This window comes from Theobroma umbraticum, unplaced genomic scaffold (genome assembly GCF_002168275.2).
Source record: "Theobroma umbraticum cultivar Fairchild unplaced genomic scaffold, ASM216827v3 scaffold_44.0, whole genome shotgun sequence".
Lineage (NCBI taxonomy): Eukaryota > Viridiplantae > Streptophyta > Magnoliopsida > Malvales > Malvaceae > Theobroma > Theobroma umbraticum.
The window spans coordinates 283307-306280 of record NW_018397255.1 but is presented as its reverse complement, the minus strand read 5'-3'; the positions used below and the strand labels follow the sequence as shown (position 1 = coordinate 306280).

The 22974-nt window shown below is 37.3% G+C and overlaps 5 protein-coding genes across 5 annotated transcripts; 2 read left to right on the top strand and 3 right to left on the bottom strand.

Annotated features, from left to right (window-relative positions):
- RECQL3 (DEAD/DEAH box RNA helicase family protein) lies at positions 1–6120 on the bottom strand. Its single transcript, XM_021417860.2, has 19 exons — positions 5822–6120; positions 5612–5719; positions 5455–5462; positions 5286–5369; positions 4948–5088; positions 4805–4839; positions 4352–4435; positions 4128–4216; positions 3784–3936; positions 3606–3702; positions 3212–3215; positions 2932–3081; positions 2743–2835; positions 2597–2662; positions 2361–2494; positions 1769–1863; positions 1513–1640; positions 1105–1211; positions 1–940 (listed from the first exon to the last, which is right to left on the bottom strand). Exons 1-19 carry the CDS (start codon positions 5973–5975, stop codon positions 484–486), a joined length of 2187 nt encoding a protein of 728 aa, XP_021273535.1. The 5' UTR covers positions 5976–6120; the 3' UTR covers positions 1–483.
- A 195-nt stretch (positions 6121–6315) lies between these two features.
- Positions 6316–7771, top strand: LOC110409624 (outer envelope protein). Its single transcript, XM_021419039.1, has 5 exons — positions 6316–6406; positions 6657–6717; positions 6831–7007; positions 7098–7302; positions 7494–7771. The coding sequence occupies exons 2-5, from the start codon at positions 6659–6661 to the stop codon at positions 7665–7667; spliced, it is 615 nt and encodes a 204-aa protein (XP_021274714.1). The 5' UTR covers positions 6316–6406; positions 6657–6658; the 3' UTR covers positions 7668–7771.
- A 1376-nt stretch (positions 7772–9147) lies between these two features.
- On the bottom strand, positions 9148–10025 carry LOC110409783 (GDSL esterase/lipase At2g23540-like). Its single transcript, XM_021419247.2, has 3 exons — positions 9807–10025; positions 9464–9716; positions 9148–9362 (listed from the first exon to the last, which is right to left on the bottom strand). The coding sequence occupies exons 1-3, from the start codon at positions 10023–10025 to the stop codon at positions 9148–9150; spliced, it is 687 nt and encodes a 228-aa protein (XP_021274922.2).
- Positions 10026–15838: 5813 nt separating this feature from the next.
- Positions 15839–19470, top strand: LOC110409773 (DHHC-type zinc finger family protein). The gene is made up of 11 exons (XM_021419232.2): positions 15839–16188; positions 16380–16494; positions 16795–16869; positions 16982–17053; positions 17218–17355; positions 17485–17518; positions 17903–18012; positions 18290–18376; positions 18560–18643; positions 18782–18847; positions 19078–19470. Exons 1-11 carry the CDS (start codon positions 16101–16103, stop codon positions 19250–19252), a joined length of 1044 nt encoding a protein of 347 aa, XP_021274907.1. The 5' UTR covers positions 15839–16100; the 3' UTR covers positions 19253–19470.
- A 200-nt stretch (positions 19471–19670) lies between these two features.
- Positions 19671–22246, bottom strand: LOC110409772 (Regulator of Vps4 activity in the MVB pathway protein). The gene is made up of 7 exons (XM_021419231.2): positions 21992–22246; positions 21649–21781; positions 21457–21560; positions 21209–21380; positions 20823–20963; positions 20603–20691; positions 19671–20485 (listed from the first exon to the last, which is right to left on the bottom strand). The coding sequence occupies exons 1-7, from the start codon at positions 22081–22083 to the stop codon at positions 19876–19878; spliced, it is 1341 nt and encodes a 446-aa protein (XP_021274906.1). The 5' UTR covers positions 22084–22246; the 3' UTR covers positions 19671–19875.
- Between the last annotated feature and the right edge of the window lie 728 nt (positions 22247–22974).

The following is a 22974-nucleotide window of genomic DNA, read 5'->3' as shown; positions in this document are numbered from 1 at the left end:
TTTCAAATCCGCATGGCTGCTGACTGGATGAATGTTATTTCCTACCAACCTACCTGAAAAAATAAGAAACAGGAGATGAAAGTCAGTACCGAAAGACATGGGAGGGAAGCATCCCATGTTCTCTTCATGCCCGTATATCTGCAGCCGGGTCCAGCTCTTGTATCATTTTAGGGTCCACAGCCAGCTAGGGGAGGGCCTGCCTACGGCCTAGTGCCCCTACCTACGAGAAAATCATTTTGGGTTTTGGCAAACTTGGCAGCATGTAAACCGAAAACTTTTGCAGTATGCCTGCCCCTAATTCAACCCCCAAACCCCAAAAAGAAAGAAAGTTGTTGAGTAATGGAGATGGTCACCCTTTCCAAAGGAGTCAGAAGCACGTCCTGATAATTAACACATGAGCAGGCTAACAATGGGGGACTTGCGATGCTTTCGACGGTGAAACGCAATGAAATGGAAGAAACAGAAAATCTTGGACACACAACCCTACTGCAACCTCATTCTCTTCTTCGTGTTTGTCTCTAGTTTTTTCGGTGAATGCTTCTCTGATGCATTTGGTTGAGTTTCTTTTGACTTTCTGATGTTGACAAACTGTGAGAAAGATGGAATTGTGGGCAACTTAGTACTTGACGAAGGATTTTGTAGTGGCAAAGCACTTGCTGAAGTCTCTAACTCAATGTTGCCACAATGTTCTTCACCAATAATTTCTTTTTCTCTTTGATCATACTTGGTTGACGCTGTTAAAGGTGGATTTTCCTTACACGTACTGTTCTCATGGGAAGTGGTACTGGTAGCAACCCGATTTGTTATCTCGGCAGAGCTTGTGGTTGATAGCCACCTTACAGTACTTGCCACTTGAGAATAATAAAATGATTTCCCGCTCTTCCCATATTTCTTAAAGCACTCACTTTCAAGGAAAGTTGATGATGCTTCAAAATCGACCCTGCAAAGGAGAATTCAAATTTGAGAACCTCCCATAGTGGATTTCCTTCTAAGAAACAAGATGGCGATTCTAAGAAAACTTAATTCTACTAGCGCTGTTGGCTACATTGTGTTTTTGACCATTACAAGGAAAAATCTAATATGCAAGTGAAAAGGTGTACATACTTCAAGTCACCAAGCCGCTGATGGGCCTGCTTCAGGGCATCTAACAATCTTTGCTTGCTTGATTCTCTCAGCATTGCGGATATGGCATTTCTGTCAGGTTTATTGGTCTGTTCCAAATAAAGATGTTGTGCACGGAAAAGAAGTTCCAAGTTAGCTAATTTCAAAAACTACCAGGCACAGAAAAGATCTAACATCTTTAAGAACCAGAGTACTATTTGATCATACTTTCTATTTTCAAAGTATTTCAGTCTCAAATTTGAGGATGTATACCAGTGGGCATTTTCCAGAGAAAGCGTGCATAAAATGCATTAAAAAGAATAGAAGTCGATGAATACGTACGAACACAGTTAACTTTCTAACCAAAACCATATTTCCCATATGACTGGACAAAAGACATGCAGAACAAACCTGTTTATCAGGGGCTTTTATCTGATAATAGTTCTCTTCTGCACGCTGCAAAAACTCAATCTTCTCATTTATCCCTGATTTTTTCGAAACTTTGGATCTGGATATGCTCTTTGCAAGCTCAAATCCATCTGGAAAATTAAGAAATTAAACAAGTAAAATGGTAAATAAGATTTAGATTGCCTCTTTTAGTTTGTCCTTTTGCATGAGGTACAAGGGCCCCCTAAATAACGCTGATGTTTATTACAAATTCATTTACCATCAGAATCAGATATATCTTCCTCAGAGCCACTTGCTTCATCATCACGATTCCAGAATTCGGAGAACTGGGCATTATCAATGGCATCTGTGGAGCTGAATTAGAAACATATGCATGAATAAACTCATAAGGCTCTGTGCAAATTCCAACAATTTAGGGAAGTCTTAATTCTTGATTCATAACACCAACTTCAATTCATAAAAACAGCAAATGTTTGCTCATATCACAAGAATTAGAGAGTAGTTAAATCAGAAACCAATGATGCATCATTTCAAGCATATGCAAAACTACAAAGAATGAATTCTAGTATGATTGTTTCAATATGCATAAGAAAAGGAAAAAGTATTGAGTAATTCAATCTTAAGGAAGACTCCTTAAGAGGAGCAACAGCAATCTACTTGAAGTACAAGATAGAGCATAACTGCCAACAGATTGCTTGTGCAGTCTTGTCTGATCTTGTTTAAACACTCTGTAACTGCCAAATTTAAGGTGAATGCAGAAAAACTTTTCAATAATTGATAGCCCAGCATATTTAATACAATAAGGGAGAAAACATTTACATCCTTTCTTTGAAGCAAGGTTAAAGGCATACCTGCTCATTAAGATTCTTGAAAATGCATTTCTCTGCCGAACAGCGCAAGCAGATGTGAGCTCCTCCAGATACTTGGTGATAAGGTTTGGATGTTTGCAGGCATCACATGATTTTTTACATAGCAATGCAGATACCTTTTAAGCCAATGATAATAAGCGGTTTTGCATCAGTGTTGATGGGGGAAAACCAGCCTACTATTGCATACACAGAACATGCCTTATTACAGATTCTGTTACCTGTTCCCCAAAGCTCTCAAGAATCTTTTTCCTACGGCATCCGGAACCCTCACAATATTCAACCATCTGCATGTTGTATGTGCTTCAATTTCATGAAATATCAGTAGCATGAAGAGTTCATATTGACCAACAAGACTTCTACTGACCAGATTAAAATCAGACATTGAATTTTTTGACAACCCGCGTTGTGAATTTGATGATTGCAATTTCTTGCTCTCAGCACTGCTCAGAATAAATTCCTGTCAAGCAGTCCAGTATTATAAATAGATAGATTCTAATTAAAAACATGCAAATCAAAAACAATCATCATGACATTGTTTTAACTGGTGACCAACCATCCTTTTTTGATCATCCATTCCATAGTATAACAAGCTTCTTGAAGGCAATTGGTCACGACCAGCTCTACCCGACTCTTGATAGAAGGCTTCCATTGACTTCGGGATATTAAAATGGCAAACTATTCTGACATCCTTTCTGTCTATTCCCTAGAAGCATTAACCACAACAAATTAGTGGTATATGATATTCATCAATTCCCACAATAGTCCAATAATCAAAAAATTTAAGAGAAATTTCTTCATTGTTCAATGAAACCATTAGTAATGTATTAGCTTACCATTCTGAAAGAACACTACCATGTGAATAACCATGCACGTACCAGAGCAGCTCCAAGTAGAATATAAAAAGAAAAGAAGGAATTCATCACAATCTCAGGTAAGTTGCAAGGCAGAGGTAATTAAAAAAAAGTGAAATAGAAAGGCACACTAACTTTAAGATGTCCTTCCTCTGGATATCTATTACCAGTTTCTTGAAATGAGAGCTCTTATTTACAACCTAAGTTCACTATTACTGTTTAAACTATTCTTTTCAACAGTATTCCAAAGATGAACAGATTAGTGCATCTAAGTATGATGCAAAGAAAACATGATAAGCTGCTCTCACTATAATCCAGTCAGAGATCTTCAAAGAGTGAAAATGCAATATTAAGTAATTTTTTTGGTTAATCATACCCAAAAGCTACCGTGGCCACAACAACCTGTATCTTGCAAGAAATCCAATCATCTAAAACAGAGCTCCGCAATTTATTGTTTAACCCTGCATGATAGGCTGAAAAAGAAAGGTGAAAGTAAAACATATTATGTAATATAGGTCAATGATGAAGTGTAGCGAAGTAGAAGTATCAGTTACCAGCACAGGAAATTCCATTTCTGGAGAGATGGGTGGACAAGTCATCACAAGTTGCCCGTTCAAGGCAGTAAACAATTCCACAGACATCTCCAGCAGATTTGAGCACATTACACAAGTCAGCATAAGCATCATCCAAAAGATCTTTGTATCGAACTGCATTTTGGAGAAATCATCTTAGATGCACCAGAATTGCATACAATTCTCTATCTGAAGATAAATTGTCATAAAAATAAAACTAATTGAGTATAAGCACATACAACACAAACAAACTTGTGCAGGGTAAAAATGTGATCTTAATGCCGAGTACTTGTCATTTGCATCATCAAGTCAGGCTTAGTACTTACCTTCATAATATATATTTGGGCGGTTGAAAGATGATTTAAGGATTAAAGGGTTTTGCAAGTTTAAGGAATCCATCACATCCTTCTGCACTCTGCAAAATGAATGAAAGACCAAGAAATTTATTTTGTAAATTATTTTGCTCTGCTCTTCATGAGAAAACATCTGCTAGACCATTGGAACATGATATTCTCTCTTAGGAAAGCAAAAAGTATATTACTACACTCACTTAGGAACAGCAGTGGCAGTCAAAGCCAATATTGGTACATCTGGTAGACGGTTCCTCAAAGATGACAGCTTAGAATAGCTAGGCCTATAATATTACACAAGCAGGAAAACAGAAAAAATAAATCAGAGAGACCTCCACATAAGACTTTTAGCAATAGAAAAGTCCTGATATAGATGTATATGCCAGCAAACAACATGCGCATAGATCACATATGAAAAGTAAAAGAGTTAAAGACCCCTCAGCAAATGACATAGATTGAAACATGAACATGTCACACATTGACTACATATGAAAAAGAAAGCATAAATTCAGGCTGAAGATTAATTGCTTTCTTATACAGCAATTGACACAGATAACTAAAAGAAGCATTTAATCACATGTACTCAAGTTTTTTCCTTTTTACAGTTGAAAGAAAAGAATCAATTCTGGCTCATGGTAGGAGTGATCACAAACCTGAAATCGTGGCCCCAAGATGAGATGCAGTGTGCCTGAAATTTTCACAAAAGATGTGAACTTTTAGGGAAAGATTTAAACTTCCTGTTGAAACAACTCCAAATTCCAGATAATAAAGTCATTAAGTACATGCTAGTTCACACCTCGTCTACAGCAATGAGATTTAACAATCCTCTGCCATGAATCTTTGTCAGCTTTGACATAAACCCTGAAGTGGCAATTAACTCGGGTGTCACGTAAAGCAAGCGTAAAGATGGTTGTCCAGAATCAAGATCTTCAAGAATCTGATAATTAAAACAGAAACAACAATTTTTCAGAAACATGAAAAAGAAAGAACATAATAACATGCTCAATTCAACTAATCTAATCCTTTGCAAAGATTAAAACCAGAAATATGTTATTAAGGTGCAAAATAATCACCTAAGGCTTCCCAGTAGCAAATGAAGCTCAAGCTTAACAATCAGTGCCATATATAAATTACCTTCTTCTTCACCTGTGACGTTTGAGTTGAGGAGAGAAATTCAGCAGCAATTCCTTTCTCTTTCAATGCCATGACTTGGTTTTCCTAATAGGCAAACAAATTCCAAAAATTAAGAATTTCAGGGAAGAAAAAAACAAATTATGCTAGAAGAAAGCTGCAATGTGCTTACCATCAAAGCTGCAGATGAAATTGGAGAAACAAACGCAACAGCAATATCCCTCCCATTTAAAACCAATGGAAAATGGGAAAAAGAAAGTTTTGCAAGTTAAAAATTCCTTCAATAAGTAAAAGAAAAAAACAAAATCAAATAGAAGAAATTCATCCACCTATCAATGGAGAAACGACGAGCACAATTCCCGTTTTAGCCAGAGCGGGGATTTGATAACACATTGATTTTCCTCCTCCAGTCGGCATCAGACAAAAACAATCTCTTCCTGCAAATAAAAAAGAAACGGTTAAATTCAAAGAATTTTCGAAAAGGAAAAAGGAAACAGAGCATGGTCTCGATGAAATTGAATTTTCTGTTCAAGCAATACCTGATAAAACGGCTTCGATGGCTTCCAACTGTTTGCCTTTGAAATCTGGATGACCGAAATGCCATCTCAAGAGCTTGACCAAAGCTTCTTTTCCACATTCCCGCTGCTTCCCTTTGCCGCTAAGGTTTTCCACCGGCAATGGCGACTTCTTCATTTTACAATTTCTGCTGAATTCCAGCCTCGTCACAATTTCATTTTCTAATAGGTGATCACCAAACGAATGATATTATTTGAAACAAATAATAATCGAATCGTCGGGTTGTCTTTCGATGTTCACCTGGAGTCGAAGTAGGAGGCTTTCGAAGGAAGCAGAACGTACAAGAGTTTTCAGCTTAACCGCCGTCGTTCCATAACCTTGGGCATCTTGGGCCCCCTGCAAATCAATTTTGGGTCTGGGTTCTGGGTAGGAAGCCCAAAGTAATTTCTGTGCCAGTTCAGCTTCTAGTCGACAACAGGCCCATTTCTTTGTCGGCCCGTTTCGACCTCTTGTCTTCCCTTTCCTCGAAGTGTTCTGTCAGCCAATGCCATTGCGAAATTAATTGAATATCGAAGCACAGAATTCAACTTGCTTTGCTTGGATAACAGGTGAACTTCTCTTTTGTGGTTTCTTAATTGCAAGTTTAATAATTTTTCTTCACCAAAAAAAAAAAAAGAAGATGATATCCTCAACGAAGATATTCAACTCACTACTTGTGGACATTTCTTATTTAAAGCTTACATTTTTTTGAAAAATTCGCCTAATGTAAGTGTTCTATGTACCAAATGTTTAGCTGAATATAAAGGGTGGTATGCTATGAGTATGGATGATTGAGGATTATTCATGTTATTTTGACAGACATGGTTTTCTTGTGCTGGGCTCGACCTTCTCCTGAACAACAGAAATCTTGCATTAACAAGTAAATGATAGTGCTAGTTGACTTCTGAATCTTAACTATGTTTATTTCTCTTTCCTTCTGTTTTCCTTTTTGGGGGTGAAATTACCTAGTTTTTTTGTGTAAATTATGACCAGGTCAGGTACATTCAACTATGACACCAAATATAAAGGAGCTACTGCTAAGCCTGTGTCTTGCATCAAGGAAGATAAGGAGCTCTCCAAAGATGGTTATTTAGTCAATCATGCACGTGTTTTAGTTGGTTCTGGTCTCCAGACCTATGAGAAGGGCAAGGCAGCTCTGCAGAATTGGAGGTTTGTGGTTTTTGTACATTGTTTTTGGCAAATGTAGAGAAGTGTTACTGAGAGGACTATCCTAGTCATATACCTTGCTACTTTCTGCAGGCATTTTGGATTAAATTGGGCATTTGTTGATCCCAAGACTCCAATTCAAAATGGGGTGAAATTCTGTGTTTGTGTCAAGGAGTTTCTACCCTGGGTCATGATGCCTCTCCAAGTGGTGTACGTAAAGGAAAGCAAAAGTGCTAAGAGTAAGAAGGCTGTAGCCTCCTTTGGTTTCGGTAGTGGCACCTTACAAGGTCACCTACTGGTTAGTGCTTTATTCTTCTGATTTTAATTCTCAAAACATGAAATTATAATGTTTTCTAAAGTTTGCGCTGGTTTCTTGTATGTATGAAGTGTTTTTTCTGCCTCTGCGATCAATTTCTATTGTTGCTAGGTTCTGCATATTAGATAGCCCGATTGATGCTAACATGGTTTGGAATGTCTGCTGGAAATCAGGCTGGGGAAGAACGCTTTTCAATTGAGCTGGACGAGAATGACCAAGTGTGGTATGAAATACTTTCCTTCTCAAAGCCAGCTCACTTTCTATCATTTATTGGTTACCCATATGTTCACCTGAGGCAAAAATATTTTGCTCATCAATCTGCCAATGCAGTTCTGAAACATGTATAGCAACAATGTATGTGGAATCACATATTTTTCATTGCTCTTTCAATATGATCATTTGTTTCTTGAATTCTTTTATTTGGAAGAAAGAAAAAGAGGCTACTTTATTAGTTTTAGGCGACTCAAGAAGTTGAAAGACTTTGAACTTAAGAGCCTGTATCTCCCTGAAATCTTAATGACTTTCTCAAGGTGTGTCATTGATAGAGTAAACGATTTTGTCCTGTTTTCCGATATACTTTTCTGAGAAATATAATGGTATAGCACACACCTAGGACATCTTGTGATTTGTAAAGTTGCAAGCAAACCATTGTTAGTAGAGATATCAGAACTTCCTTGCTGGAGGTGGGCATGTGCATAAGAAATTTCATCAGTCATCCTACACGGAGTTGTGCAGCTTAGGAGTGCAAGCGCAACTCAACAATCTAAATGCTTTGGCAAAGCAACTCCTTTTTTTACAGAGCTTTCTATCCGGCATATCGAGATCCTCCAGATGATAAAGAAATCAAGAACCTAGAGGTTTGTCGAATCTGCATGCATTGCTTTGCAAAATTTGAAGAAAGGTCATATTCATACATAGCATAGGAATTCTTTATTAATTTCATCAGTAATTGATAATTAGCTTAACTTCCACATGGCTACAGATTCAACACAATAACTTAAATGCCTTGGAAATGGTTTTGATCTGCATAATGCATCGATTTTCCCCGATTAAATCTTAAGTTTTCAAATAGATTCACAATGATCATTGAGATTTTCACGAGGGATCTCAATCCAAGGGAGGAATGAGGATCTCTGGGTCAATCCTAATTCCAGGACCATGACAAAGTATAACGACAATGCTTGTTTTTTGTTGAAGTCAGAGGTGAAGTCATATCCCATCGAATTCATGAAACTTGTGACAACTTTGTTTTGAAACTGGATTCTAGATGGACACATGATTGAAGCATCTAGAACCGGCCTGCACCTATCAAGCTATCTGAAGTCTAAACCCACCTGATGTAAGCCATTTTCTCAATCAAACAATAGATTAGGTGAATGATCTGAACCATCTAATATAAAAACCAATCAAACTTGAACTTAGTAATCAAAATTATTCAAACGGTTGGACTTGATTTGATTAAAGGCTCTCATTCTCCTCAAAGAATGCAGATAGAAACAAACAAAATACCTAAATTAAAGGACTTAAAAATTAAAATAATGGACTAGAAAGATACTGTAAAAACTTGTAATATGATGACAAAGAGGCTGGTACCTCACTAAAAATGGTCGTACACTTATTTGCAAAATACATAGGATCCTCTACAATTATTAAATTGAGAAGGTTGATAACCTCTAGTCATGGTCTTTGTGAGTACAAAGAAGTCTAATCCATGGTTATTTGATTCATGCTTGAATAAGACGATATGGAAGATCCCAGATTCTATATCCCTTGTGGTTAGAAACAAAGTGATACAAACATGTGAGAATAATGTCAGCGGAGTTACTGCTAAACGTTAACCCCAAGCAACTGACTGAAATTCATGGGCGCCACAAGCGATTCTGATGCACCAAATAGAGTTAGGGCTGCCAACTCGGAAGCTTTCTGTGATGGATGAAACTGGTCCCAGAATAAGTACTCATCGCGATTTGCACAGAAGCTGGCCGTTTGATTGCATTGGTGAGTTCCATTTCCACAGCAAGCTGCTGCAACGTTCCTGAAACCTACATAAGAAGTTGGGGAGTTAGGAAAACTACTGTTATTCCTCTCTATCTCTGGTTTTTTTTTTTCTTTTGCAAAAAAGTGTAGATGATTATAAGCTTACCAAAGGCTAACATATCTTCCATCATAGTAGTGGTCATCAAATACGTATTCCCCAACGAATACCTTATATCTTGGACTGCAGTGCTAAACTGTTTTAACAAGGCCGCAACTTCTACAGTGAAGGCTTCTGCAAACTGTTCAGCTGGTTCGAAACAGCTACCATCTTGAGTGAAAACAGCACGAGCAAATGGGGTGCACCCAATCGGTGGAACAGTTAAAATGCCAAACGTTCGGGCTCCAAGGTCATACAGAGTCTGACATGGTACAGCAACAATAGATGCTAAATGAGATTAGCTTTCCTTTCCAAAAAATTTCAACCACAGTTTAGGGTAAGTGTGTCAAACCTTTAAATGGTTTTCGTATGTGGATAACAGGGTGACATTGAACTCCGGGATGGACATTTTTGTTGTGGTAAGATTAAGCAGATACTCAAGGATGTCATTGCTTCCAATGCTGATAAGAAAGAATGCTTTCGAAAGAATCCTATCAGTTGCTGCATCGCTACCAGTCATGTTTGTGATATTCGAACGAACAGTTGAAAACTGTTGAATCTGCTGCTCCATGGATATAACCTTATTCTGCAGATGATTTTTCTCATTCAGGGAAGTTAACAAGTAAAAAAAATAAAGGAAATCAGTGAGAAATCAGTAACTATTAATGGAGATTCCTTGACGATGACCTGCATATGTTAAATATATATTTGTGATAATTAGTGTTTAAAAAGGAATTAGAGATAATATAATGGAAAAATGAAAAAGCTCACGAATCGCCGTCCAGTAGTGTTTAAAATTCCCGATCCTCCAGAAGCAAAGTTGGCACCCCGGAGTATTTTCTGCTTGAAAGTCGACGGATCATTGAGAAGGTAGAGAAAAGGTGGTGGACTCCTCTTCCAGCCCAACAGTCTCACTAAACAAATTAAACATGTCATCACTGGAGAACTGATACGGTAACGTAAAGGAAATGAATATGCATGTCAGTCAGCTAGCAATGAAACAATGGCGGATTTGTGTGTACCTATTTCATCAGCAGTGTTAAGGCCGTTGCTGAATCTCCCCGTTGGCACCGAGTTAGGGAAATCGATACCATTGAAATAGACGTCTGCCTTTGCGGTGCATTCGGGTATGAAGACATTGGTGCCAACATCAAGAGTTGAGTCTCCGAATATGTAAACTGCCGGTGCTGCTGCCTCAGCCTGGAGCAGGGCCAAAGTTACTGCAACCGACAGCAAAACACCAAGAAAATATGAAGTATACCTCTTTGCCATGAGACCGCGGCTATGTCGACCCAGGCTCAGACTTCTTTCTTTATTGTTTTTGGCCACTCAGGTACCCTTATAAAATTAAAACTTGGGTTGACTATTTATATTGGGAATGTTGTACGTGAACAAACAAGTAAAGCTAAAGGCGTCGTTGTTCCAACCTGTCAAAGACCATGATCAGCCCGGCGATATATCCTGCGTAAATCAATCTACACTCCCAAAGGAGAATGATTCCAAATGAAAGTCCTTCATTTTAAGAAGAATACAAAGAATATAAAGCAAATGAGTTAATTTATTAGACAAGGAGAACTTTGATAATTCTTTTGCTTACCAATAATATAATTCCTAACCTTCGCCAAATTCATTTGGAACCATACATTTCCCTTTTTGCAATACTTAAGTATGCCAATTTCTCACCTTTTTTTATGAAAAAATAAAATATTTGTTATTAACATATAAGCCTTGAAGTTGACGAAGAACAATCTTAATTTGCACTCTACTAAGAAAAAAACAAATAAAGCGTCATTCCATTAGCATAAAGGAATAGGAATTACATCAAAAGGAACTTGAAGTATCAGTGTAATACTATACTATTTTGAGGGAAAAATTTATTAAAAGTCAGGGATTTAATAAGGATTCCCTCAGCCACTCCTCAATCTTTTGCGGTCTGTCGGTGGCCTAGTTAATTATTTGGCATCTGTGAATTTCCCTCGTGAGCTTTTAGCAGGATCTCCCTAGTATGTTATATTGTAAAGATTAAATCAAGTAATGGGTTTTGATTCTTCTAGAGGGTGATTTTCTAGTAAAGATTAAGAATGTTGTCGTTAAAAAAGAAAAGTAAAAGGGGTTATGAATTTTGGGTTCATCTCATTGCCGCCCTTTTGCAGAGTTTCTCATGTTATTTTCTCTCTAGCCTGCTGATTCATTAGAGGCTTACTGTGAGCTAGCCTGGTGGCATCCTGGTGGCGTAATATCCAACCCCACCAGCGTTGTAAAGGGCTGGATCATGTTCCCAATCAATCGTGGAGACAGTGGAAATACGATGGAGGGATTGTACAATACTTCCAAAGAAACCTTGTCCCCTAGGGGGGAAATTATTGGAAGAATCATCATGTCAACGGCCCCATGTGAGAAAATCATTGGTGAAAAAACTTATGTGGCGACATGCCATAGCTCCTTGGATGACCTTCCAACGTGAACTCTCTATGTTCTTTTCGTGTCCTCTATTGGTAAAAACAATGTTAGTCATTTTCATCCTGCTCAGAAATTTCTCCATCCCTTCATGCGCCAAAAAATTTATCCATAGAATATTCCTGAAACAATGAATTTCCTCCATTCTGAAGCTTGCATTTGTTTCCTTGTATTCTAGTATATTGACAGCGAGATATAACTGTACATATAATTCTAGTACAATAACATGGGTAGTGTAAACTGTAAACTAGATTATTACCTGCCAGAAGCGGGCTTGACAGGTTTTCTCAGTCCTTCCTTTTTTTTTTATGAACATGCAACAGTCAATTCCCTTCCGATAATGTAAAATCATTCTGAAGAATTTATTCCAAACCGTCCACGCTTGATGCTTGCCCTGTCTTTGATCCTAAAATCAATATATATCAAAACTTATACCAGTCTAAATGCTCAAGTCAAGCTCAAGTGATGATGCTAATGTCTTGCCTTTGAATGTGATTCCACTGAGCAGTCCTAATTGTAATTGTTTGAATAAAGGTGATTTTTTCCAGTTAATCACAAATTTCTGGTTTCTACTAGGGCCTTCAACACATAAGGTTCACTGATATAACCACCTGTACATTTCAAGGCATGAGTTTTAAGTTTTAGGATTTTGTTAACAAGCGCCGTATTGAACATTTATCAAGGCGCTATATTTAGGTATATTTTCACATTAAATATAGTAATTGATGGTAGTTAATGTGATTGTTTACGATCAGTCGGAGGAAATTAATTGTTTCAACTATCTGAATTCTGAGCCTAATTTCTGGAGGAGGAATCCAACATCTTTGTAGAACATTTGAGCACATGCATTCAACTCTTACATATATACACCCTTCGGCGCTGTTTAACGCCCTTAGGCATGGGCAGCATCCAATTAATGGAATACTAACAATGCCAAATTTTCTGGCACTAAGGTTCAACAGATTCTGGCTTTGGGAAAAAGGAAACGAACGAGAAAGATGGAAAAAGAATCCTTTTATTTCATGTGTTTCTTAATTCTGTTATAACAAACCTTGAGATGAATGTGGTAGTTGTAAATGAGAATGGTCATGAAGTTTTGAATGCTGTAATTACTAAATATTAATGGAAGCAAAATATTCCACAATGTCATTGCTTCCCATACTAATGAAAAACAGCGACCTGGAAATCAGTCCTCAGTATCAGAACCTGTTGCTTGTGAGATATGTTGCGAACAGTGACAAATTGTTGAATCTGTTCTGCAAAGGTTATCACCTTCCCCTGGAAAGTAATTAAAATGCAACTGCAGGTTATAATTCTATCAGGTTTTGCAGATTTCTTGCCAGGTTTTTATTTTCTAAATAACAAGAGATAATCAGAGAGGAGGTTACATATTGTTTCCCTTTTGCAGAATATTCCTCCTGAAAAAAGGCCTTCTTTTGTTAAGGAGATAGAGCAAAGCTGGAGGGCTTCTATTGTAGCCCAGTGGCCTCCCTAAGCCATGAGAAAGAAAATGCTATCGGTAAGAAATTCGAACAGATTATCTATAACCGTACAACTTGATATCAACCTTGTATCAACTGCGTTATAGCCATTGCTGAATCTTCCTGTTGGTCATGAGCCTGATAATCGATTCCATAAAAACAGTTGCCAGCCCTCGCTTGCCTGTCAATGTCAGGCAGAAAATCATTAGTCCCAACATTCGCAGTTGAGTTCCCGAATATGCACATTGCTGGCACTGCTGTTTCTTCAGCCGCCCGCAATATTGCTGTCAAGGTGAGAAATATGATCAGAGAAAGAGAACAAGGAATCCACTTCAGCTCCATGGGATTGGTGTCGTCTGTTAAACAATAAGCACTTCTTCGGCCAGAAAAGTGGATTTAAACGCAAAAGTAGCAGGGAAAAAAAAATACAAGCAGCAGGTATATATTGTTTAATTTAAATAGTCATTACCCGAAGTTGTAGAATCCGGTTCGGGGCATATAGATATGAATAACTCAGAAAACTCGTCAAAAATATTAACAATGTCTAATGCTTTTGGCATTTGTGCTTGTTATTTTAAGGACGGAACTGCCAGAAATAGGAAGCTTTTATTATATTTCTGCAAAACAAACTTTTCCTCAAACGCCCGCCGCAACATATATTCTTTGACTAACAAAAGCATTCTTCATTAAATTGTAATTCCAATGTTCATCAGTTCCTTGCATATTTTTTTTTGTTTATTTGTTTTACGCTAACCCCAGGCTATACATCCACAGATACCGCAGCGGCTGCTGATACTATCGTTCAATTACATGCTGCCATTGCTGGTGGCGCACTGCTGTTTTAATGGCGGTAACCATGACAAATTAAAAAGGCAGTTTCCAGTACTTGTCTATAACTTAGTGAGGTACGTGTATCTTTGTCTTGATGTCTTCGATGAGATCCGTCTCTTCCTGTGTTTGTTCGAGGGCTTCCAACATCAATATAATCGCTGCATTTGGTGTCTTTTTGTTAGTAATTGCTAGGGATCTTTGTGATATTTTTCGCACTAGAAAGCCAATGAGGTGATATTCTCGATATAATTATCTTTGGATGGATCTTGGGTAACAGTTATCTCTCCTCTGCCTTCGAACCAAAACTTGAAGTTATTTTATATGGATTATGGACTGTTAAACGATGACAATTGATTCGACCAACCATCTTTCTTTGCCCCTCTATTTATTATTAACTAGGTATTAAATTTACCTTTAAAAAAAAGACTTATTTTCAATGACATTGACTTTGTCAGAAAATTTCGATAAATTTACGACCAACTCAATTTTTTATTTAATTTTCAATTAAATTATTAATGAATTTTCAATGAAGTCGTCAATTCTTTTGTCCTTCCATGTTCAGATTGTATTAAATATGGCTGAATTTCATATTAATTCTTTTCCTTTTTTAAGTTAGATAAGAGATCTCAACAATAAACAGAATCTCTTCTATCTAATGCTCCACACTGCTAAACCAAATAAATAAATATGTATATAATACAAATAAAAACCCTCCACGTTTGCTTAATTAACGAGGCGCTGCATACTTATTTTGGCCTTGGTAGCATATGAATGTTGACATTTAACTATTAATCATTTCATCTTTTTTGATCATGCAAACCTTTTAAAAAGAATTCTACTAATTAATTACCAGCCAAAAGTTTACCAAGAAAAAGAAATATTCCCTACATAATTAATAAAAACTCTAAACATCTTGTCCCTAAGTCAATGAATGTAAGCTAATACTCAACTTTAGTAAAGCACTAACAAATCAATTTTTATAATTAAACACTTTAGGAAGCATATATAAGCACCATAATTTCCTCTAAATCATGACATAATAGACATGTTAACTATTATTTAGTGTAATGTAAGATGTGTTAAGTAAGGACAGTAGGGGTTGAGCTGACTATTAGACGTTGACTTCCCGATATCTACATGGAGTGATAATGCCAAGAATGGTAGGTACATAGTTATTGTTAGGTGATAACAAACCTTTTCTACTAGTGCTTTGGACCATTGAAATTGGTGTGGTTTCACCAATTACACTGGTTCACATCAATGGGTGAAGATCAACAACAAAAGCATGCTCTTCTTCTTATATAGAAGATTAAAAGATTGGTTTAATTTTAATTATTTTATCTCGAGTTTAAACCAATAATTAAGTTAAGGTTATAACTTTGATTAGCATTTATTATCTATCATTGTTCATGTCAATCATTTTTAATTAAATACTAAGACAAATGCTCCTGTTCCTGTTTATAATTTCTTTTACTAATTAAAAAATAGCTGATGAGCTTCGATTTGTTTATTGGGCCATGAGGTTAAAGGCTGGGAAAGCCCATGAGCTTTTTGCCTGAAGATGTGCGGGGATTGTCTGCGGGTGTGATATACCACACTAAAATTGCAACTTCCATTTCAGTACAATCTCGAACCCTTCTCTGCGCTGGGTTTTGTTGTTGGAGTTTGGTATTTGGCCAATATCCAGTCTGCTGTCACTTTCCTTGGAAAAGAAATGGGGTCTTGCTAGCAAGAGAGAAAAACAGGGGAAAAGAAAAACTTTACCAGGAAAAACAGAAAAAGAGAAAGGGAGCATTGGGATACAACAAGTATAGTCCTTTAATGATTTGAATTGGTTTGGATTTTTTGTTTGTTGTTTTGGTGGGGGGCTTTGTTTGATGACGATGGTCGTAGGAATATGCCGCACCTTTCGCGATCGATCACTCGACCGATGCTTCCAGTGTTTCCCTTGTCTCTCCGATCCTGGTACCATTTCTGTTCGTTTCTTAACAAAAGAAATGCATTTTACCATGTTCTTGTTTTTCGAAATTCAGTTGAGTTGCGGATAATTAGTTGATTACTTTCCATTTTGTCCCCCTTTTTTTAGTAAGCATGGTTTTTCCTTTTTCACTCGGTTGAATTGCCTTATTTGCTTTGTTTTGTTGATGGGTTCTTAGCTCTGAGGTCATCATTGGGTTTGAAAGTGGCATTAGTGATGCTGCATCTGATATACGCTGGCATTCTCTTCCTTTTCGATAGCGATTTGATAGAGAAAACGAAGAGAGAACCATGGTATGCGTGATTGTCCATTCAATATAATTGTTTCTATTTTCAATGAAAATTCAAAGTTGGATTCTTTTGTTCAATATTTCCACGTAATGATTGGTTTATGCTCTAGTTAATGCTTGTATTGCATAATAACAGTAATAGACAAATCAATAGAACACATCTCGCATGTAGCAGATGTCTTGATGTTCCTCTGTTCCTTCTTTCCAAAGTCACTTGGTTTAGTATTTTCTCTCGAATCTTTTAGATTGTAATTGGTACGAAACCTTGAAGCCTTAAATTTACTTCCTTTCCCCATTTTCTCAGGTACACTGCTTTGTATTTGTTGTTGTTTTTTGCCACGTTGGTGCAATACTTTATTACTTCTGGTTCTTCTCCCGGGTAAATATCAGTGTGCTATTAATCTCAAGATCAAAGATTTCAACTGTATAATGTATTTAGAGCATCTTTCACTTTAATGTGTTTGTTTCCTTTGTTGTTTTTCTGCTTTTAGTTATGTACTTGATGCAATGAAGGCTGTTAACGAGACAAATGTGATATATAAGAAGGCATCAATAGCCTCAAAGTAAGCATTTTTCCTTTCTTTTTCCTTGTCCATTCTTTCTCTCTTTGATCTTTTAGAATTTGGAACTAGGTTATTCTGGATATAATGATCTAATAGAAATAGAAATGGATTTTGGATTCTTGGAATCTTACTATTTATCATTTTCTTATAATGTTTAAGCAAAGACAGCCTGCTTCAAGCAAAAATGGAAGCTTGATTGTCACTGTAGAAGGGAGTCAATCAACTAGAAATTTACAAGGGAATAATGTCACATCTTGGACAAAGTTGGTGATGGACATGTATCCCCCTGGAACACCCGTTAGGTATGTAAAACTTCATTGACTTTGTGAATAATCTCTGATTTTTGTCATGCAAACCATCAGCAAAAAGTAGAAGTTACTGGAAGTTTATCGAAAATTATAAAACTACTGACTTTCTCCTGGATTTTGTAGGACTTGCACTTGCTCCTATTGTAATGTTGAGCAGGTACTGAGATCTCAATTTTATGTCCTTCATATGATACAACTTATTTTCCATGAATCAAGATTTCTTGGAGACCTCTGTTTATGCTGTGTCATTTAACTGGCTGGTGCATGCTTATTCTTGGCTTTGTTTAATGTATATATCATTAAAAAGAATACATATATGAATATTTGTGGCTTTGTCAGTGAGCATTGAGGCCCCGTGTACTCATGAAACACATGAACTTGTGTCATTATTGTAGCTTTTGGTAGGATGTTCATTGCAAAAACTGTGTAAAGTATTGGTTCTGATTGTCCAGAAATCTATTTGGATGTTACCTTTATGTGATCTTATTGCATTTCATATTGCATGTGATTGTTACTTATATTTCTTCTGGTACCATTGCAGCCTCCTCGAGCAAAGCATTGTCATGATTGTGATAAATGTGTTCTTCAATTTGATCATCATTGTGTATGGCTCGGAACATGCGTTGGCCAGGGTAATCATTGCAAATTTTGGTGAGTCTACATCATTTTTGATATGTTATTTACCAATAGTTTGTGCCCTAAGTTACTGTGGTATAATTTGCTACAATATATATTTTTTTCTTTCCCTTTATAATCTGATTTGGTTTTAAACTGTTTACATGCCTTCTCCAGCTTTACTTCATCCCAGGAGTGGCATATATGATTTTGCATGCATGCTAATATTCTTTCCCCAGCGTTCATATATTTCAAATATATTTTCCTAACTTGTAACCTATTTGATTTCTCTTGTCACTATTTGTAAATTTAGGTGGTACATTTGTGAAGAGACAGCATTGTGCCTCTGGACTGGCATCTTGTACGTTACATACCTGAAGGCCAACATATCAAGGGCTTGGTATGTTATATTATTACAGTACATTTTCCTTTTAAGGTGTTGATGAAGCAGTTCCAATATTGTTTGACTTTTGTTTTCATTTGGAGCTGGTGTATTTGCCTCCTCCTTCGCTTTTTTTGGTTTAGAAAGACCTTGTGTTCTTACCTGAATCTGAAATTTGACCTGGAAAAATATTGTTGTCAGGTGGAAGGCTGCTATTATGATTCTGCTGTTGATCGCCTTGTCAATTTCCATAATTTTTCTGCTTCTCCTTCTCCTTTTTCACAGGTATGCTCGGTCATTTGTTACTTGTTTTCGGTGTCAAATTTCAGATTTTGATTAATTTAAGCAGCAGCCTTTCTTTGTTTTTCATGTTATGCACCCATGAGCACTTTTCTAATTTGGGATCTTTTATTTTTCATGCAGCTATCTTGTACTGACAAATCAGACTACTTATGAACTCGTTAGACGTAGGCGTATTCCATATCTAAGGTTAGTGTATGCTGTTATTCTCTTCATACTGTTTTGTGTCATGCAAATTATGCACTAGATTTGTCTTGAAAGTACAATGTCATGTCATATTATGTATGTCCTACAGATCAAAAGATTATCATGCTTTGATGTTCATAGAACGCATTTCATTATTTGCCTGTTGCAGTGAAGTGAGAATAAAGCAGTAATGAAAGACAGCTTTACATAGTTGCCATTTTTGTGACATGCAGGGGGATTCCTGAACGAGTATATCCTTTCAGTAAAGGAGTTTGCAGCAATTTGTACGACTTCTGTTGTGTTCGAAGCAGCAGTTACAGTTTGGAATCTTTGCCTTCAGCTCAAGAACTTGAAGAAAAGTCAATGCCCTACACTTGCTTAGATGTTTTAACCTGTCGTTGCTGCTGATATTGTAGGGCTATGTATCATTTACTTTAAATCGATTCTTTACCCTAAAAATTTTAGTGTGAGATTGGTGTAGAAGCACTGATGTGCAGCCAATTGTTCTAGTTACTAAACATGGTTCACTGAAAGTCGGGTTGCTTGTCAATTTTAGATTTGTATCTGTGATGATTCAAGATTCTTTTGTTTTGCTGTGTTGAAGAATTTGGAAATTTTGTTCACCAGATTTAAATGTCTCCTGTATGCATCTGTTCAGTATAAGTGAAGAAGTTAGTGATCAAATCCTAACCATCTCTATGCGAGCATCAAGCATCTCAAGGCATTCTTTGAAACTGTTGTTCAGATGTTGAAATTAAGCTTAGAAGGTTAATATTAACACAGTGCCATCTTCCATTAACAAGAAAAAGAAAAAACTTTGAAAGAGTTGTATACCCAAGTCCCAAAAGAATACATTGCTCTTTAATGATTACATCCTCTGTTTTTAAATTTCTGTCTCAGGGACATTTCATGCAAAATAAATGCATTATCAAGTATTGATGGTATATAATGGATAACATCGTATATGATATCAAGTAAACATAAAATCTGAATCCCAACAAAACTCAAAGCTGGTTTACAAGCATCTGATTTCAAGGTAGTGAATTGCGATACTTGAGAGCTTCAAAGCGAGCTGCAAGATCATCATAATCTGGCAATTTGGGGTGAACACGATGAATAGAATCCTGTTTATCATAAGATGAAGGAACTGGTGGTGGAGATCTTTCAGGTGGACGATTAATGCTGCCGGAAGCACCTTCAGTTTCTATTTCTTCATCACAATCTGATTCATCAAACTTTATATCTGAATGTGCAGAAGGGGCATTGTAGCTGTGTCTCCTAAAGGTCTTTCCACCTTCCGCATTGTTAGGTCTTGCTTCCTCACTACCCGGATAGTAAGACCTTTCAAAACTCCGAGATTCATATGTTCTCCTAGTGACCGGAGGATCCATGTGCTGAGAATTGACTGGAGGATAAGTTGGAAGATATCCACCAGCAGAATTTGCAGAAAGGTTTCCCAATCCAGTAATGATGCTTGAATCATTTAAACGTTTAGCACGACCAGATGCTTCATTAAATAAATTACTGTCTCGGTTTGCCAAATAAGCAGCAGCTTGAGCAGCAGCAATTGCTCTTTTGGCAGATTCTTCAGCTGCTTCAGCAGCCGAGACTGTGTCTTTAAAATGCATAGGGCCTTCTCCTCTACCATTTTTTTTTATGTCGGTAAAGAATCAGAACAAGTTAGCAAATGTTAATGGGGAAATTTTTGTTTGCAAATTGTGAGAGAGCAGATGTAAAAAGTATAATTGGCCAACTTACCTAGTCATTGGCTGTTTTGGCGCGAGAGAATGATTTGTTGCAGGTTTCACAGGCAAGCTGGTGGCACTAACGAAAGTCCGTGGTCCCTCCTATATTTCAATTAGAAAAGCACATAACTTTAGATTGACAACGAACTTAAAATTTAACACTTGGTGTGTGTGAGCACATAAATGCGTAAACAATAGGCAGAGACAGATGGGGTGAGGCGAGAGGAACAAACTATAAGCTCTTCTGGAGGTTTGAGCAGCTCCTTCTCTGATTCAGTTGTATCCCATTCTATGTTGTGTTCTTTGGCTATTTCCTTCATGACTTTCAACTTTACTTCACCAGTAGGAGCTTTTACAGAGAGCTTGTCAATCAGCTGCACAGACAGACAAGGATGTATCAGTCTTCTCAAAGAACTAGATATGATCAGGAAGAACCTCTTCAAAGTGCTTAACAAACAGAATTATTAACATTACAAAATTAAAAAGCCACTGAATTAGGAAATTTGAATTAGAGTGCAACCATCTTTAAAGTTAAAGCAAAAGAAAAAGCTTCTATGATATCCACAATGGAGCAGACCATAGAAGCCAATGGCTGAAAGGATAGGAAGACAAAGCTCACCAGGCGATTAACACCACAATTGGGCCGCAGATCGGTGGCTGCAGATACAAAATCTTTTCCATATTTCTTCTCAAAGATATCTCTAATTGCTACTAGTTCTGGAATTTCAGCACACCTTGGGGCAGCAAAAATCAAACTAGCAATTCCTTCTTTCAGATCAGCAGGGCATTCCCTGGAATGATTGGACCTATTTAGCAACATCATGCAAAGAAGCTGTAGAACGTAGCAGAGATATCAAACTGTCTCACCTTCGCTTAGAAATGATGGAAAGCCTGGCTACAACTAACTCACAGAAGAGCTCAATGAATTCATTTGCAGCCAAAACATTCTGTTCTCTTATGACATGTTCAACCTACAATGACCATATCAGAGGCATTCATTGAGCTAAATACCCGAATAATGAAAATGAATATCCATAGATAATGAATATAGAGAAATACCCGAATACGAGCTGTGGCATCTTGACCGGACTGAAGGAGTAAGGCAATGTCGCGTCTCATCTGCTTCACCACCACCTGTCTCTTGTTCCTCAGCAGCTTTATCCTTGCTACAGCCATCTTCGCCGCTGTTTTGCTACCAGTTGACAAAAGTAGAAAGTAAACAAAAGAACTAACACCTGCTTTATTTGTTCTTGAAGAAAGTGCAAAGAACGGAACCAAATTGAAAACCCCAGAAAAGGAAAGCCGAAAGCTTTCACTCATTTTATCAGTTTTACACGGGAACGAAACGAAAAAAATAAACACCCATAACCCGAGAAAGAAAGAAGATTTGATGGGTTCGTACCATTTGGAGGAGTTGAAGCCGTTTCGAAAGAGAGAAAGAGCAAGCTTCATGAGCTTCTTGGAATGGGCAGTGGCAGCACTCGCCACCGTCATGGCTTCAACCACCCTTAGCAGAAGGGAGAGTAAGAAGGAGAGAGAGACAGAGAGACAGGCAGACGAACAGTAAGGAAGAGAAGAGAGCGTTTAGAAGGGTGGGATTTGCAACGGGTCGATGTGCTTACAAAGCAAAAAGAAACATTGGGATTTCCCACTCCCTACCACCGACTTCGCCTGACTTGCGAGACAGCGTGGGACAAAGTAGCCGTTAGGATATTTGACACGTGGGAAGGAAGAAAACGGAGTCATATATTAGAGGCATCCGATGCATGTTAGGATTAATTGGGCCTAAACTTCGCTCCAGATTATACAGAGAAAAGCCCATTAGCCCAATAGCCATTGGGCCTCTCTCAACTCAAAAATACCAGTCAATTTGGATCCAAAAATCCCAACCTTCGAGAACGTTGAAACTATCATTTAAAATTAAATCGGTTAATAAAATTTTTTTATTGCTATTATACATGAAATTAAATTTTTTTAAAATGAAAATTGATTAAATAATTTCAGAAAAACCGATAGTGCATGGGATAGAAATAGCTAAGAAAAAGAAAAACAATGGTGGCCAAATTCACAAAAATCATACTCGATCTCCTAAATCACCTTCAACATAAACTCTCATTACTTGGTAACCAAGGTTACCCTAAAACCTTAATGTAACAGGAAAAGCATTTGCATGGCCTTCTCTATATGCTAAGTATAACCCGTTCTCTCTGGTTCTAGCTTGATTCTTTTCAGGAGATTTCATTTAGCGTTTGAGAGCTTCGTTTTTCTTTTTTGTCTTTTTCATCAGAGAAGGGTTTTTGCATTGAACCTGCAAGAGAGGATCGTTTATTTCCTCGGTGCTTGCCTACTTCAAGAATGGATTCAGAGCCCTTTGTTACTTTGGTT